This window comes from Macrobrachium rosenbergii, chromosome 4, assembly GCF_040412425.1.
Source record: "Macrobrachium rosenbergii isolate ZJJX-2024 chromosome 4, ASM4041242v1, whole genome shotgun sequence".
Lineage (NCBI taxonomy): Eukaryota > Metazoa > Arthropoda > Malacostraca > Decapoda > Palaemonidae > Macrobrachium > Macrobrachium rosenbergii.
Window position 1 is genome coordinate 47481723 of NC_089744.1, and position 16589 is coordinate 47498311.

The 16589-nt window shown below is 37.7% G+C and overlaps 1 protein-coding gene across 8 annotated transcripts in view; it reads left to right on the forward strand.

Annotated features, from left to right (window-relative positions):
* The window catches only part of LOC136833991 (transcriptional regulator ATRX-like), a 402256-nt gene that overhangs the window by 132011 nt on the left and 253656 nt on the right, over positions 1-16589 (forward strand). For all 8 annotated transcript variants that reach the window (XM_067096278.1, XM_067096295.1, XM_067096286.1 and 5 more), the window contains exon 15: positions 11974-12073. In XM_067096278.1, the coding sequence (XP_066952379.1) occupies positions 11974-12073 (100 nt within the window). The remainder of the gene's footprint in view (positions 1-11973; positions 12074-16589) is intronic.

The following is a 16589-nucleotide window of genomic DNA, read 5'->3' on the forward strand; positions in this document are numbered from 1 at the left end:
ATGAGTTGATCAAAGAGATCAAGTCCTCCCATGTGCCTGTTGTAGTGCCCGATGACAGTAGGGCGTTGGACACGAAACTCCTCATACGTAACTCAGCCCTGCCGGTGTGTCTTCTTCCGCTGGGTGATCTCCTCTTGGATGGGCTCATGACTCCTCGTAATCATGGGCACGAGTCGGACCCCCTTCCAACAGACGACGAAAACATCTCCCTTCCGCCGCCACTCTGTCTCTCCTCTTGCAAGATGTTGCGGGTGGCTAGCAAACCTCTTGAGGACATTGGGGCCCCACGCACCAACCGAAGGGTACCACTGACGTGCACACCTGCTTCATACAGTTCCTGGGCCAGGGATACTGAGTTATAATAATTATCCATAAATAGGTGGTATCCTGGTTACGGAAACGATTCACAAGACCGAAGACAGTGTCACGCAGCGTGGAGAAGACCCCAGAATACACCAAGAAGTCCACGACGTATCCAGTGTTGGCTTCCGTAATAAAAAAATAACTTTACACCATACTTCTTTGGCTTCTTGGGTTGTACACTTTGATACTTAGACGCCCTTTGTATGGCATCATACCCTCATCCAAAGAAAGGTTCTTGAAGGAACCACGAGTCTGGCACCGTTCACGAATGAACTCCAACACTGGGCGGACTAAGATGAGGCAGTCGGGTTATTCGGGTATAGCCCTTCGGTTGAAGGCGTTGAAATACCTGTCCAACGCCAGGACTCTATCACGGGACATAATGCCGCCACATTAGGCGTTTAAAAAAAAAAATTCTGCCTCCAATATTGCCTGACGTCAGCAGCAGGCATCATCCCAAAGAATATGTGGAGCCCCAAAAAGTGCGCCATGTCCGTGAGGTTGCAGCCCGCCAGCGGTGCGACAACGCCGTCCGCAATTCCTCACGGCAGTACCGGCGTAATCTACCATCTCCGCAACCAGGAATTCAAGCAATTCCGCGTCAGGAAAAGCTGAATGAACCCCAGTACCGTGAGAGGCACAGGGACGGTCAGTCCAGGTACTGCTGTGAATGGGTGCATGTTAGGTGGGTGGGGTCCTCCGACCACCCTCATCACTTTCGGACGAACGGCCTTCACCTGAGCTGCCGCTACGTTGCGACCTTCTACGGGTTTGCGCCACAAGACGCCGCAGACGGGCACGTCTTCGCACTCTCACACTCCCAGCTGGGCCATCTCCTTCACTTTCCCATCACTTTCTGTTTCGTCCCCACCAGCCACAATCGAGTCATCCTCTTCCTCCTCCAACTCACTTTCTCCCTCGTAGGCACTAGACCCACTAAACTCTAATTCACTTTCCTGCTGAGGATCCTACGGACATTGGTGGCAAATATTCGTCATCGCTGACGCCAGGCGTTATGTCGTCATCGCTAGATGACCAACTACCAACGAAATCAGGACTTTTGACCTGCTCTCGATCGAGCTCCAACAAGTACTCATCAATGTCCTTCTGTTGGAGGCCTCCCAAATGTTTTCGGATGCCCCTCAGGACACCCCGATGCTTCCTAGGGGTCGTAAAAGGAACGGGATGTGGTCCTTGGTCGCCATAGGTCACACTTGGCCGAACAACACGCTGCTGAGGAGCTGGGTCACTCTGGTAGCTGGATCCTTCTCCAGCATCCAAGTCCAAAACTCGCCTCACACGCTCACTTCCAACAGGCAATGTGCGCCTTTCACGCTCCTGACGCCTTTGCGACATCTCTGCAAACGTTCTGTTGCAGCACAAATTCGCTAACACTCGCAAAAGTTCAGCAAAACACGTCTGCGTCAAAATATCGCTCCCGCAAGGCGCTACTCTGATGCTCTCTGATGCGAGATGGGGGAAATTCGCGCATGCGCGTCTGGGTGACGCTCAGAAACAAAACAACAGCTGGATCCATGAACTCCCAGCATCCGCCGAGGCGCGGGATTTGAAATCTTCCGCAAACTAGGCCTACAATTATTTTTCCGCGAATATTTAAAAAAAGCATTTTCAGTCGATGTTTGCAACGTCCACTCGGCATTCGACAGACAATTTTGGACGACGTTTAAAACGTCCAACAGGCGTTTAAGGGTTAACAGACTGATAGAAATATAAAAATAAGTTAACAAAGAAAGCTCTTATAATATAAAATAAGTTTACAAAGAAAGCTCTTATAAATGACAGATGGGGATTATAAAGGAAACTATGTACCTGGAATCTAACACAGTTGAAGAATTAGTAGACCTACCAAAACAGGGGTAAATATTTAAGAGTTTTTACAGAAGATTAGGCCCAATAGCTCAGAAGCAGGGAAAAGTCAATTAAAAGATTATACATTGAAAGAGACAGGCCACACATAAAATGACCGTATTCTCTCAAAACTGGGCAAACATCCAGTGCAATATTCATTCATTTAAGTGAAAAATCTCACAGGATAAATTGGACTGAAAGTTCAGTGATCGCCAGATTGAAAGATTTCTCTTCATTAAATCTTTTAGACTGCTATTACAGGCAGTCCCTTGTTATCGGCAGGCTTGGTTTGGTTTTTTGGTGCTTGTCTAGCGACAAAAATCTGCAGTTTTCGGAACTGACTTCCACTTATTGGCGCCAGTAATCACATATTGGGACCGATACATACTTAACCCTTTAACGCCTACTGGACGTATTTTACGTTGACAAAAGTTGTCTGTCAGGTGCCAAGTGGACATAAAATACATTAACTACAAAAAGTTTTTTTAATTATTCGCGGAAAAATACTTATAGGCCTCGTTTGCAAAAAATTTTAAATTGCGCCTTGAGGGATGCTGGGAGTTCACGGATCACGCTGTTGTTTTGTTTACAAGCATGACCCAGCTGCGCATGCGCAAATTTCTTTCTTATCCCAAAAGAAAGCATCAGCTAACTCTGCTGAAAATACTCAGAAATTCTTTAGTCACTTTGTCGTAATTTTTGCACTGTTTTCTATTAGTCGTTACATAAAGTTTTATACATGAAAATGTGTGCAATTTTATGTAGAATACAACAAAAAATAACTCATGTAGTTTTTATCAATTTTGACATATTTTCATATAAATCACGATAAGTGCCAAAATTTCAACCTTCGGTCAACTTTGACTCGACCGAAATGGTCGAAAATGCAATTGTAAGCTAAAACTCTTACATTCTAGTAATATTCAATCATTTACCTGCATTTTGCAACAAACGAGAAGTCTCTAGCACAATATTTCGATTTATGGTGAATTTTGAAAAAAACTTTCCTTACGTCCGCGCTCACTAGCTCTGCTGAAAATCTTGTAAGAGCCTGACGTTGTCTCTTCGAAACACGTGTGTGTTTGTCGTCCATCGGAGTGGACAAGACAACAAGAGCATCTCGTTTTCTTTCTCTAAAGGAAAGCGATTTCAACCATACAATATTTCCGTCTGTTTCTCCCTAACCATTGTTCTCTTGATGTATGTACAATCACCACTACTTGCATTGCCATGCAAGCATTCTAATCATGTACTCATAATGTTCCAACGAATCTACTGTATCAAACTGTGTGTATGTTTCTGTTTGTGAAGACGCCAAATGTCTCACCACTCTGATGGACAACAAACACACACGTTTGGAAGAGACAGCGTCAGGCTCGTACAATCTCAGAAATTCTTTAGTCACTTTGTCATAATTTTTGCACCGTTTTATATTAGCCGTTACATAATGTTTTATATATGAAAATGTGTGCAATTTCATGTAGAATACAACTAAAAATAAGCCATGGTTGTAGCTTTTATCAGTTTTGAAATATTTACATATAAATCACAGTAAGTGCCAAAATTTCAACTTTCGGTCAACTTTGACTCGACCGAAATAGTCGAAAAATGCAATTGTAAGCTAAAACTCTTACATTCTAGTAATATTCAATCATTTACCTTCATTTTGCAACAAACGAGAAGTCTCTAGAACAATATTTCGATTTATGGTGAATTTTTGAAAAAACTTTTTCCTTACCTCCGCGCGCGCTAACTCTGCTGAAAATCTCAGAATTTCTTTAGTCACTTTGTTGTAATTTTTACACCGTTTTATATTAGCCGTTACATAAAGTTTTATATATGAAAATGTGTGCAATTTCATGTAAAATACAACAAAAAATAACTCATGGTTGTAGCTTTTATCAGTTTTGAAATATTTTCATAGACATCACGTCTCGTCTTCTGAGATGTCTTCAGCTCAGTTTGCAAATTTTCTCCTGTACCTGAAGACTTCGAAGAGACTCTCCTCGTCCACCATTAAAGGATATTGAGCGATGATTTCCTCGGTTTTCAAGCACAGCTTTGGATATTTCATCTGATCAGGACCTTAATGATCTCCTTAAGTCTTTGGATACGTCCAAGCAGAAGTAGTCTGATTTAGAGTCTTGGAACTTGGATGTAGTCCTTAAGTGGCTTTCGGGCCCTCCTTTCGAGCTTCTCAGTCCCACCTCTCCCAAGAACTTTTTGCAGAAGACCCTCTTTCTAGTAGTCTTGGCAACGGCTAAACTTGTAAGTGAGGTACATGCGATCAACAAGAGGATTGGCTTCTCCCAAGGGGATGCAGTTTGCTCTTTCACTTTGGGTTTCTTGGCTAAGATTGAGGGGCCTTCTAAGCCTTGGCCTCGTTCATTCCATATCAAGAACTTAATGGATATTCTGGGCCCGGATGAAGAGGAGAGGGTTCTTTGCCCAGTCAGATCACCGAGGTACTGTCTGCATAGGACCGAGAAGATCAGAGGACCTGCTAGCAGCCTCTTGTGTTCTATCAAGAATCCTTCTCGCCCACTTTCTAAGAATGCCTTATCATTCTTTATTAGAGACGTGATCTCTGAAGCACATTCCTGGATTCGGGAAGACACTTTTCTGTTGATCAAAGTCAAAACTCATGAAGTCAGAGCAGTATTCATGTCTCTCGCCTTCAAACATAGTTTATCCATCTCGTCTATTCTTCAGTCGACCTTTTGGAGGTGCAAGTTGATCTTTGCATCTCATTATTTAAAAGAGGTGGAAACAGTATTTAAAAACTGCAGTACCCTTGGACCTTGGCAGTGGCTGGTATGGTATTGGGGAAGAAGCATGGGAGAGATCCTGTCTCTTTTTTGTCTCTTCACATTGTTATAAGGATGTTGAGTTTTAGGGGAGCCTTGGGGTATATTGTACCTGGAGTGCCCACCAGTTCGTTGGATGGGTAGTGGTTTTTTTGGTTGTGTAAGGGTTGGTGATAGGTGTTCTCTGGTTTGTTGGTATGGTACTGCACCCAGGGCAATTGTGTCTTTTTTCCTGCATTACATCTTGTCAGCGAACAGGCATATCCTCTGTTGCAAGACTTCCACTGATGTAAAGGCAACTCTCGGCTCACCGCTACGCCACTACAGATTAAGATGAGCACCGACCAGAGGCAGCATTCGTCTGCTGTAACACTCTTACTTGTAGTTCAAGTTTTTACCACACCCACACCTAATGTGTTGAATTAGAATAGTCCATTCATCCCATCCCCCTTGCAATGTGGGATTCAGCTAAGTAATTACTTGTTAAGTTACTTATATAAAAATTACATTTTTATAATAAAATTAAGTTTTATACCAAGTAATTACTGAATCAGAGCCCTCCCTCCTCCCCTCTGCTTCTTTTGTTCATGGACTTTGCAGCAATAAATTGAATGACACTGCTGGCTTCTGTTGCTCCCGTTGCAGTGGGCAGGGCGTATCTCCCCGCTTTGCAACTAACGTGCTGCCACGAATTTTGAAATTAGGATGCTGTGCGAGCATAATCGTTAGCTAAGTAATTACTTTGATAAGTATATATAAAACGTGATTTTATTATAAAAACATCTATAATGGGCACTGCAGGAATGAAATTAGGATGAAATGGTAAACACAATATTCTCAAGTTCTTTGTTAACACTGGTTGGATTTAGTGTGTGTGTGTTTTTTTTTTTTTTTTTTTCACTAAGTTCTAAAAAATATGGAGGGTAACATAATGACTCTCCTATTTTATCAATAATTTTGAACTCCTCTTCCAAAAATTCAGGACTACAAATTCTAAAAGCTCTTAACCCTTTCATATCTGTATAGTTATCACATCACTGAGGGTACTTGAGCCCCGATGTGTCTGGGAGCGCTCGACAGTGCGAAAAAATAATTATTTCGAAAATTCAGCAAAAATAGAAATTTTATGCTAACAACGTTCATTTTGCTGTCCTTTTTTCTAAATGTTTATATTTTATGGTGGAATAGTCAGAATAAGAGTCCCAGCCCTCTAAATACGAAAAAAAATGTGAGTTATTTAATGAAAAAAAAAAAAATTCTTTACTTATTTTTATGTTTTTCGTCAGAACCCAAAAACTATGAAAGTCAGATTTAATTAATTATTTTTTATGAGAAAGCCAATAAAATTCCCTAAATATTGACATATAAAACAATGGAAAACGAATAAGTCCAGTTGGTGAAAAATTTATAGAAAAGATGGTGAGAAACAGAGCGCTCTGCCCGCCTATTGTGAGAATTAACGCTAGAAAAATTTTTTTAAGAGCCCTATCTCGGTTATTTTTCATAGAAATTACTTTGTAAATATACGAAAAAGTAGAGGAAAAGTTGAAGAATAAAGGAAAGTCAAGAAAAATGGCTTTGGTAACGGCAACAGTTTCATTTTGATGTTATAATTGATCGAAACGAAAAAAAAGTTACCGTTGTCAACATTATTGTTCGTAGCTCAAAACTATAACAGTTAGGCGAATGAATTATTTTTTATGAGAAAGCCAAGAAAATTCTCTAAATATCGACATATAAAACAATGAAAAACGAATAAGTCCAGTTGGTGAAAAATTGATAGAAAAGTGGGTAAGAAACAGAGCGCGCTGCCTGGCATACGGTGAGAATTATCGCTAGACATTTTTTTTGAAGAGCCCTACCTCAGATTTTTTCATAGAAATTACTTTGTAAATATACAAAAATGTAGAGGAAAGGCTGAGGAATAAAGTGAGAGTCAAGAAAAATGGCTTTGGTAACAGCAAGTTTCATTTTGACGTTATAAGCTGTTCGAAACGAAAAAAAAATGTTACCTTTGTCAACATTATCGTTCGTAGCTCAAAAGCTATAACAGTTAGGTGAATGAATTATTTTTTATGAGAAAGCCAACAAAATTCTCTAAATATCGATATATATGATAATGAAAAATGAGATTCAGAGCCCTGCCTAAAATCCAGACGTCTCTTATGTGATGCACTAACGAATTTCCGCTAGTCTTACCGTAAAAACTTTGCGAAAGCATGTTGGAAACTGTTCTCGATTGACGTCGCTGTATGTAAACAGCCACACGTGTTCACCCAACCTCGTACGCATGATCTCTAACAGAAGTGTGGCCTGCCAGGCCTGCGTGGGTGCGATCAGCTGATGTCATTGTGAGAATTTTACTACACCATGGATTTGCGCATGCACAGTAGAGGAACTAAAAAATTTATAGAAAATAGAGGATACCAAACAGAGTGTTTCCAATAATGTAATCCTACATTTTATAAAAAAATGTAAGATACGAGAGAGAAACGTGGGTAGGATCAGCTGATTTCATTGTGAGAAATTTACTATGCCAGGAATTGCGCATGCGCAGTACAGGGACTGCTTGCCTGGCATATCGATGCCTGAGTTACACGGTCCAAGGTATGCTTTAGCCTATGGAAACCACCAACTGTCCGAAAATAAAAAAATTTACCCCTACCACACGCATTTAAAAATGTCGGTAAATTTTACGTGTAAAATTACGTCAGTCAGAAAAGAAGGGGGGTAGGGGGTTGTTGCGTAATATTACGTCAATTGGACAGGAATGGGTTAAGATACATACTGGAAAATGTTAGCACCTTCATTTTTTTAGCGTGGTTAGAGTAAAAATGAATATATGACATTATTCATGGATTTCCTATATACTTTAAAACAAAAATTGGTATTTCTAATAACTAAGACATCCAAAAATAGTATACAATTATTTTCTTAATATTCTATTGTGAATTTTATGGATGCTACAAGATTATTAATTGTTTGCAAGAAATCAGGAATATTTACATTTTCTTTTACTATACAAAAACAATCATCTACATATATAACCGAAAACACCTTAGAGAATAGATTTCTTGGAATAAGCTGGACTCAAAGAATTCCATGTAAATATTAGACAAAAGTGGCAAAAGAGGGTTCCCCATAGCCATACCAAATATTTGTTCATAAAAATTACCATTGAAAGTGAATTCACAATTTTTTATACAAGGGATATCAAATTAATAATCACATTGGTAGGTAATTCTAGATTGTATATATTATGCTACAGTATTCTTGTTTATAATTTACTGTATTTTCTCATTATTTCTTTTTTCAAATCAAAAGACAAATATAGGCGTGTGTGTAGGTTATGATAGAGAAAAAGAGAAAACAACTGAGATATGTTTACATTGAAGTCTAAGCACAGTAACGCACACCTGTTACTTTTGTATTTATATTTTCTGCCACAGTATTCTTGTTTACAGTTGTACTGTACTTTCTCATTTTTCATACTTTCAAACCAAAAGACAAATGCAATTGTGTGCGTAGGGTACGTATGTATGCACGCACTCATTCCATGCTGTTGGTAAACTTGCTACAGCCTGTTTGGTTTTGGTCTTGCCTACATATGAAATTCGCTTTTTAAATATTTTACTTGGATTAGGGATGAAATGTCAGCAGTGACAAAATATTCTCATGTGTACTGTTATTGTATGTGTGATTATCATACATAGTCAACTAAACTTGTAATGAAATACAGTGCAGTTCAGGCACATATGCACACACTCTTTTGATGGCGCCCTGAACTTCCTGGAGTTTGTTTAGTTTTGTGTTTTTATGTTTATGGTACAGTAATTCATATTTCATTAAAAGATATATACAGTACTGAGATACAGTGGAGTGAGAGAGAGAGAGAGAGAGAGAGAGAGAGAGAGAGAGAGAGAGAGAGAGCAACAACTGTGGTATGTCTACATTAAAGCCTAATACAGTAGCTCACACACTCTTACATTGTTTTGTGTATATTTTATGCTATAGAATTCTTGTTTATATTTTTACTGTATTTTATCATTTTTTAAAATTTTCACAAGCAAAAGGTAAATTGCAGTTCTCAGCATAGGGTGCCTTCTTATGAAATTTGCATTTTAAATATTTTTACAGTGATTAGAGATGAAATATCAACAGTGATAAAATATTCTCTCGTGGAGAGAGAGAGATGAGAGGTATGCTTACTTAGGTAAATGAAGGAATTGGGAAACCCCTGTTTTGAAATTTTAAGGGATTTTACTTTTAACTTAAATTGCAAAGGGTTAAGGGTGCAGGGGTTGTTAAAGCATATTTTTATTAAGTGTAATTTTGTGCTGGTGTTCCTGTCCCACATGGGAAACCAAAAGTTGTTCTTTGCTGAATGAAGGTTACAAAAAAGAAGACTCTGGCACAATGCCTAGATATCCATGGCATCATTTATGACAGGCTGTGCAGGTGATTACGGGAGTTATCCCTCCCTGGCGCATGCGTGTGACTGGGAAGCTGACGTTCACATTCGGAAGATCAACACCAGTCGTGAAGAAGTTGGAACTGTAAGGAAATTTTGTTATTTCATACAGGTAATCCCTGGTTATTGGCGATCTGGTTTAACAGCGCTTGTCTAGTGATGAAAATTGCAATTTTCGGTGCCGAAAATCGTTGATTTCCGCTTATTGGTGCTGATAATTGGGTATTGGCACCGATACACACCTAACGATTTTCGCCTGTAGATACAAATCTGAAGATTTTTTCATCAAAATCCAACCTCTAACCAAACTCACATTTGTTCCTGTTGCTGGAGGAAAAAGTGGGCACTAGTTACTGAGTGAGTGAGAGGTTCCCCATCCCCCAACTTACCTGCCTGTGGTTAACTACCTTGTTACCAAGCTTCAGTGACCAAACCAGCTTTCACCAAAAGTATATCCATGTGAAAGGTTTTCTCAAGGAAAAATGCAAATCATCTTAAATTTGCAAATCTTATACAGCTCTTTTATCCTAGTTCTAGAGGAATGAGTAATTTTATGTAAGGACATTGGGATTGGAGCATCCAAAGGAGGAGACAGCATAGCCAAACTTTTATCGGTTTGCTGCATAAGCTGATATTACAGAGAAGAACAGGGTCTGTATATCAGTCTTCAGTGGTTACTGAGACTTCCACCTTGTTCCACAGGAAGTACAAGAGTTGTAGAGGTTGACCAACCTATGATGGAGTTGTGCCAAGGAAGAGACCATGATACTGTAGCTGTAATGAGTAAGCCAACCCATGGGTACAATAGCCAAAGAATGAGGAATACTGGAAGTGGGCGTGACCGCAGCTATGTTACTAAAACTGGCAGAAGTTGGCCAGGCCATGAGCATTCTTAGAATATGATGAGTGGGCAATTTGTTTGTGAAGGCTGTACTGATGCTTCCAAAACTATTATTACTCCCTCACAAACACCAGGGGTAATTAAGATTCAGGAGCCTTTGGAACTTAAGAGTCCAAAGCAGGAGAAGAGACACCACCAGTGACACATTTTGGGTAGATCTTAATACATCCTCCTGTGGCCATGGCAGTACCACTGGTTATGCAAACAGTGGCAACATGTTTCCTAGGTTAGTTAAAGGAAGACAAGGCTTGCAAAACCTTCACACAAAATTTAACGATTAATGAAAGAGTCATAAACACAGACTTGAGTAGCTCTGAATATTGAAAAGGAAATGACTGCAAAGCCTACTTCTTTTGGTGGTAATTATTGTTTTACTTATAAAAGTCAGTTCTTACAAGCTTGTAATGTAGAAAAACAATACAGCAACACCAAAGCACTTAATATTTGCAGAAACCACTAAATTATCTCCTGAACAATGAATGTTAAAAAAAAAAAGTGAAAAATTAATGTTGATGAGCACTGACTGACAATAAGTGAAAATCCACAGTTGTGTGTATAAGAAAATACTGTATTATGAAATAATACAAGTAAGGAAATACTAAAAATGGCATATTTTGACTGTTTGCATGATGAGCCTCTTCAGCCACCTGGACAAAAGATAAGTGAATTTCCTAATAAAAAATCGACCAAATTTCTTAACAGCCTGGAAAAACATCAAATAATCCCTCAGATTTATCTATGAAATGGCATTCATGTAGTGGCTGTTCCCCCCATCTGTGTGCCTTTCATTCATACAGTTTGGTTTGTTAGTGGTGATCAGGTGATTTTTAGGTGGTAAACGACCTCCAGCATCAGTGCTTCTTGCTTCTGTGACAACTGCCACTTTGCAAACCTGTATGGGGAGAGATGAAGTTTCAATATCAGGAGGCCAAGAGTAACTGCTCCAAATCCAAATTTATGATGACATACTACCTTGTCAGTGTGTTTTTCTTCCTGCACAAGGGCTTTATTGCCATCTAATGCTTTACAAATATTTGCCACTCTTCTACAACCTGTTTTACTACTCCTGTGTATAGTTTTCGCTTCCTCACATTGCATAACATGATAATTCTCCCGACAGTGTTTAGCAATGGCACTGTGAGCAAATTTCCCAGCTACTATTTTATGCTCTGGCAATCTGACTTACAATCTTTCCTGAGGCAAACTCATGGAATAGGGGCAAAGAGTTGATTGCACTGAAAATTAAGGTGTTGCCAGATGCATACTTAAGGATTCAGGAGCATGCATAGTAAAAGTTCTGTCTGATAAAAAAAAAACGCATGGCAAGCCTGGGGCTCATGATAGATTTGATGTTACTTTACTCTAAATCTCCCTCAAATCTGTTTTTTCTCGTCATGTTGCAGTCACTGACTCTTGATCCCCTTTTGGTTCTGCATCTTTACTTCAGGTGTTAATAGAGAATTTTTTCATTGGTTACTCCGAATTATTGTGAACTATGTATTGAGAATGATCTTATAAGTCAGTAAGATTTGTAGGTAATTTTTATGGTTTATGCTTTTCAGTGAAGAGGTGGAAGAAGAAACCCCAAAGGGTAAGAGAAAACGTATTAAAAAGGTTTCCTCATCTTCAGATGAAGGCGAAGAAGGTGAAGACGGAAAAAAGGTAAGGTTTATGAAATAATTTTTTCCTTCTCTTTATTACCTGAAACAATTAGCTAGTAAATACAGGGAGTTCAGATTTATATGAGAGTTTTTAACTCTACTTCATGAGCCCCACCAATAAAGAAGGTTTATTTTTTGAGGAGTTAAGATTGCCTGCTTGTTTGGTTGTCTAAATGTAAGCAGTATTAAACAGATTTCTACATGTGAATTTTTACATAAACTTTTCAGATGTGGGCCACATGACTGATAAATAACATAGACAAACAGTAGCAAGCACAACTTGCCCAAAGTCATTATTCATGAAGTCACAAAACTCATAAATGGAAAAATTCCCTAAGCATAGTCACAAACTTGCACCATTTCCCCCCCAAAATTCAGAAAATCAGAAATCCTAAGCAGTCACCAGTTTTGAAAGAGCTTGAAAATTAATTCAAAGTAAAGATAAAATAAGCATAAAAAAGTATAAACAGAACTGAAAGTAACTTTTTACTGTGAAGTGAGTGCTTGAATTGAAGCACTGTAGTTACTAGGAATTACATTATCTTAAAAGAAAAGTCCCAGCTAAAAGAAAAGGGTTGCAGTTATAAGATGAAGATTTTCCCAGAAAACAAACTTGACAATTATGTGAAAAACAGTAATATCAGGACTACTGTATTCATAACCCCCTCCTAGAAATTTAGTACATAATTACATTATACAAACTCAGAATTCTCAAAATTAAATGAATGAACATTGATAGTATATTCTGCTCCCTTTTTGTCTCAGGAATTTTTTATTTTATAATTTTCTCCATTAAAATTTGGTTCTAGATTTATTATTCATTTATTTAATAATTAGGGCAAGCCTTGTTATATATCAAAGCCTACAGTATGACTAATACACATCAAACTACAGTACTTTAGGTTTTTAATGAGAGTCACTTTGAGAGGCTATAACATAGCATACCTTATTAAGTACAAGGAAGAGATAGAAAAACTTTGATAAACAAGTAATGTCTGAAAAAGTGCTCAGCTTGTATCTTGTAACACTGAACAAAAATGCCAGAACAGAGTAATAATTTAACATTTACTAATATCTTATACTTTATCCTATTCTGTATTATTACAGTACTTTACAGCCTTTTCTAATGTGCAAGGTGTTTTATAGATCTGTTTTTTAAATCAGTGTGAAGTGTTTGACCATTACATAGGGTTTGTTTATAAAATAATGAGTGCCCCATGTCATGTCTCTAAAAATACCTAGTCGGGAGCTATATTCATATCTAAAAGGTTAATTTTAATCACTGTATGTATAAAATTCCCAAAATTGTTTGTTTGCTAAAATCAACATAAATTTAGTGCAGGGTAAAATAATTTAAGGGCTGAATATCCAGGAATTATCGAATGTTATTACCAGTTATCAGCTGTTTTATGTCTAAATAAACATATCCTGAAGTACTAATGCTAAAAAATATATTTTGATTGGTTTATTAACAATTTTGTTTATCGCGTGTATGGCATCGTGAATGACAAACTGTAAAGAAACTTGTAAAAAGTGTGTGTGACTAATTCTGGATAGGTGCAAGTGAGTTATAGACTGTTTTGGACTGTTTTATTTGCAAATAAACATATCTTGAAGTGTTATTTCTAAAAAAAATGTTTAGACTGGTTCATGGACAATTTTGTTCGTTGCTTGTACGGCTTTGTGAACGACAAACTGTAAAAAAACATGTAAAAAAAGTGTTGAAAGAATTGTACAAAAATACTCGTCACCCACTAAAATAACCCATTCTCTCTAGTGTTTGCGTTAGAGAAAACGGGTTATAATGATAAAGGGATAACTTGCTCAAGGTGTCATGATTGTCTCAAGATTCTTGAAAGTCCAAAAAATTTATGTTATGCTGTTTTATGAAAACTTGCATCTTTTCAAAACTAAATGCTTAGATCTCCAAGACGGCAAACAAATTCAACGAAATTTTAACTTATGCGAGGTTAGGTTCCGGAGCCCCTCGTGCAAGGTGAATTTTCGCATAAGTTTGGCAAGATCTTTAAAAATGCTAATAAATGTTTATTTCCAGATTTTAAGTACTAAATATGACCCTAATCACACTCCCAAAGTATCAAGCTAACTTTTAAATAAACTAAAGTTAGTGTAATTTTATTTAAAATTTAGCTTATTACCCTTAAAAAAGAAATACAGTAAATGGTTGACATAAAAATTGAGTACTGCACAGTTTCACAATAGTGCATTTACAGTAGGTGTGTATACATATACTAATGTTACCCCTAATTTATGGGATGCGGTTTTCTTTGTGTCACTAGGCAAAACGTCATGCATCACAGTCATAATAAAGGTACAATTCCATAAAATATCGAAAACATGTACATAATGTTCGTAGAAGTTAGTACAGTACAGGTAAAATTCAATCAACTTAAAATTATATACTGTACAGGCAATGATGTACAGAGAAATAATAATTTGTAAAAATATGTTTGACCGCTAACTACGAACGAGAGAGAGAGAGATAGGTACGCATTAAAAATATTGGACTGTAATAAAAAATCAGTACATATGGGTACTCACCAGTGATGAATGTTGATTTGAAGGTGGTGATGAATAAGCTGTGCAGTCTGATGAATGACGATGATATGACTGCACAGCATACTTGGGGAGTTACAGCTCCTCAGAGTCCTTCTCTTCAGATAGAGGAAACTCTTCTGTCAGGACTACTGTACTCCTTTTGTATCGTATTTATGTGCAAATATATAAATACAAATTTTCCATTCTGATTTTACGCTTAAAAACACGTAAACTTATAAAATAGTACTTCAAAAATTCAACACACTTTCTGCAGGGATATCTTTGAAAAGTGCAGTAACTTTGTGAATGGGTATCACATCTTGTAAAAGTACACTAACTGAACGTGCTGTAATTACATGCACATACAGATTGCATCAGCACGTTTCCCCATGGTTAACAAAGTAGTTTTGAAAGAATGACACTTATACAACTTTTAGTTACATCTCTGATATTACATTAACGAATTCATTTTATCAAACCAGCGCGACTGAACAACCTCATCTCGAGGTCATGTAAAGACGCCCTAGTGACATAGACTTTGTATGATATTTATGTACAAAAATATAAATATAAATTTTCCGTATCAATTTTACAGTTAAAAGCATGAAAACGTATAAATGTACTCTACTGTACTTTAAACATTAAACAAGCATTTTCTGCAGGGTGTCATCTTTGAAAAGTGGAGTAACTTTGCAAATGGGTACCACATCTTGTAAAAGTACACTAACTGAACGTGCTGAAATTACCTTTGCATCATATTTATGCATGTACAGAAATAAAAATAATGCATTTTTCTTACAGATTTGACACATAAAATCATGAAATGCATTTTTCATACAGATTTTACACATAAAAGCATAAAAACTTATAAAATACTTCAAAAATTAAACATAACCACTTTTGCAGGGTTTCTCAAGAATTTCATATGTCTGAAAAAATTGCGTATGCCAATTAGTTAGGTTCCAGTGAAAAGTTCGTGTGTGTGTGAATTCGCGCAACTCGAATCGTGTAAGGTGAATGTATGACTGTATTTAGGCGTTAGGAAGTCATTTTTGAGATTAACTTTTTTTTTTTTTTTTTTTTTTTTTTTTTTTTGTATTTTTGAAAAATTATTTTTTCAACTGCAAAAAATAATTTAGAAGTAGAATTTCAAAATTTTCCCACAAGGGAATTTTCAGTATTAGTTGTAGAATAAGTGGTATAAAGTTGAAGCAGATCCTTTCAATCATTTACTTTATGAAGGGGCCTTTTGGCGTCGGCGCTCCCCTTGAATATACAAGCAGTCCCCGGTTAGCGGCGGGGTTCCATTCCTGACGGCGTGACGACAACTGAAAATCGCCACTAACTGAAAATTGGCAATAATAGCACTGATACCTGGTTAGCGGCGCCGATAACTGGTGATCAGCGCCGCCGATAAGAGGCAATCAGTGTCGATAACCGGTTATCAACAACAAAAATCTGGTTATCGTCGTCGTTAGGCAAGCGCTGTAAAACCGGATCGCTGGTAACCGAGGCTGCCAATAACCGGGGACTGCCTGTAGAAGTAAATTATGAAGTAAACAATGTAAGATAAGGAAAGCAAAGCAGAATTATAAAATAATTTTAAGAACAGGAGAAGAGAGCAGTGCAGTGTATGGATGTTATTTTATCAGCTTACAGTACATGTAGTATTACAGTAAATGTCCAGTAGTAAGGTGCAAAGCTGATAAATATGGTAAGAATATGTGGACAAGGACGAACATGGCATGAACCTTTGTTAATAAGATACAGGACCAGGGTGTGAGTTATGCCTTCACTGAGGTCATCTTTACCGCCCCATACAATCCCAACAGCTGTATTGGCTTCATCCATGTAAATGGATATTGAGAGAAAATAGAAGCAAGGTTCCTTTTACCATATTAGTAAATGGAATTAATAATTTTTAACACCAGCTACTTTGGGAATGACTTCACATGTGT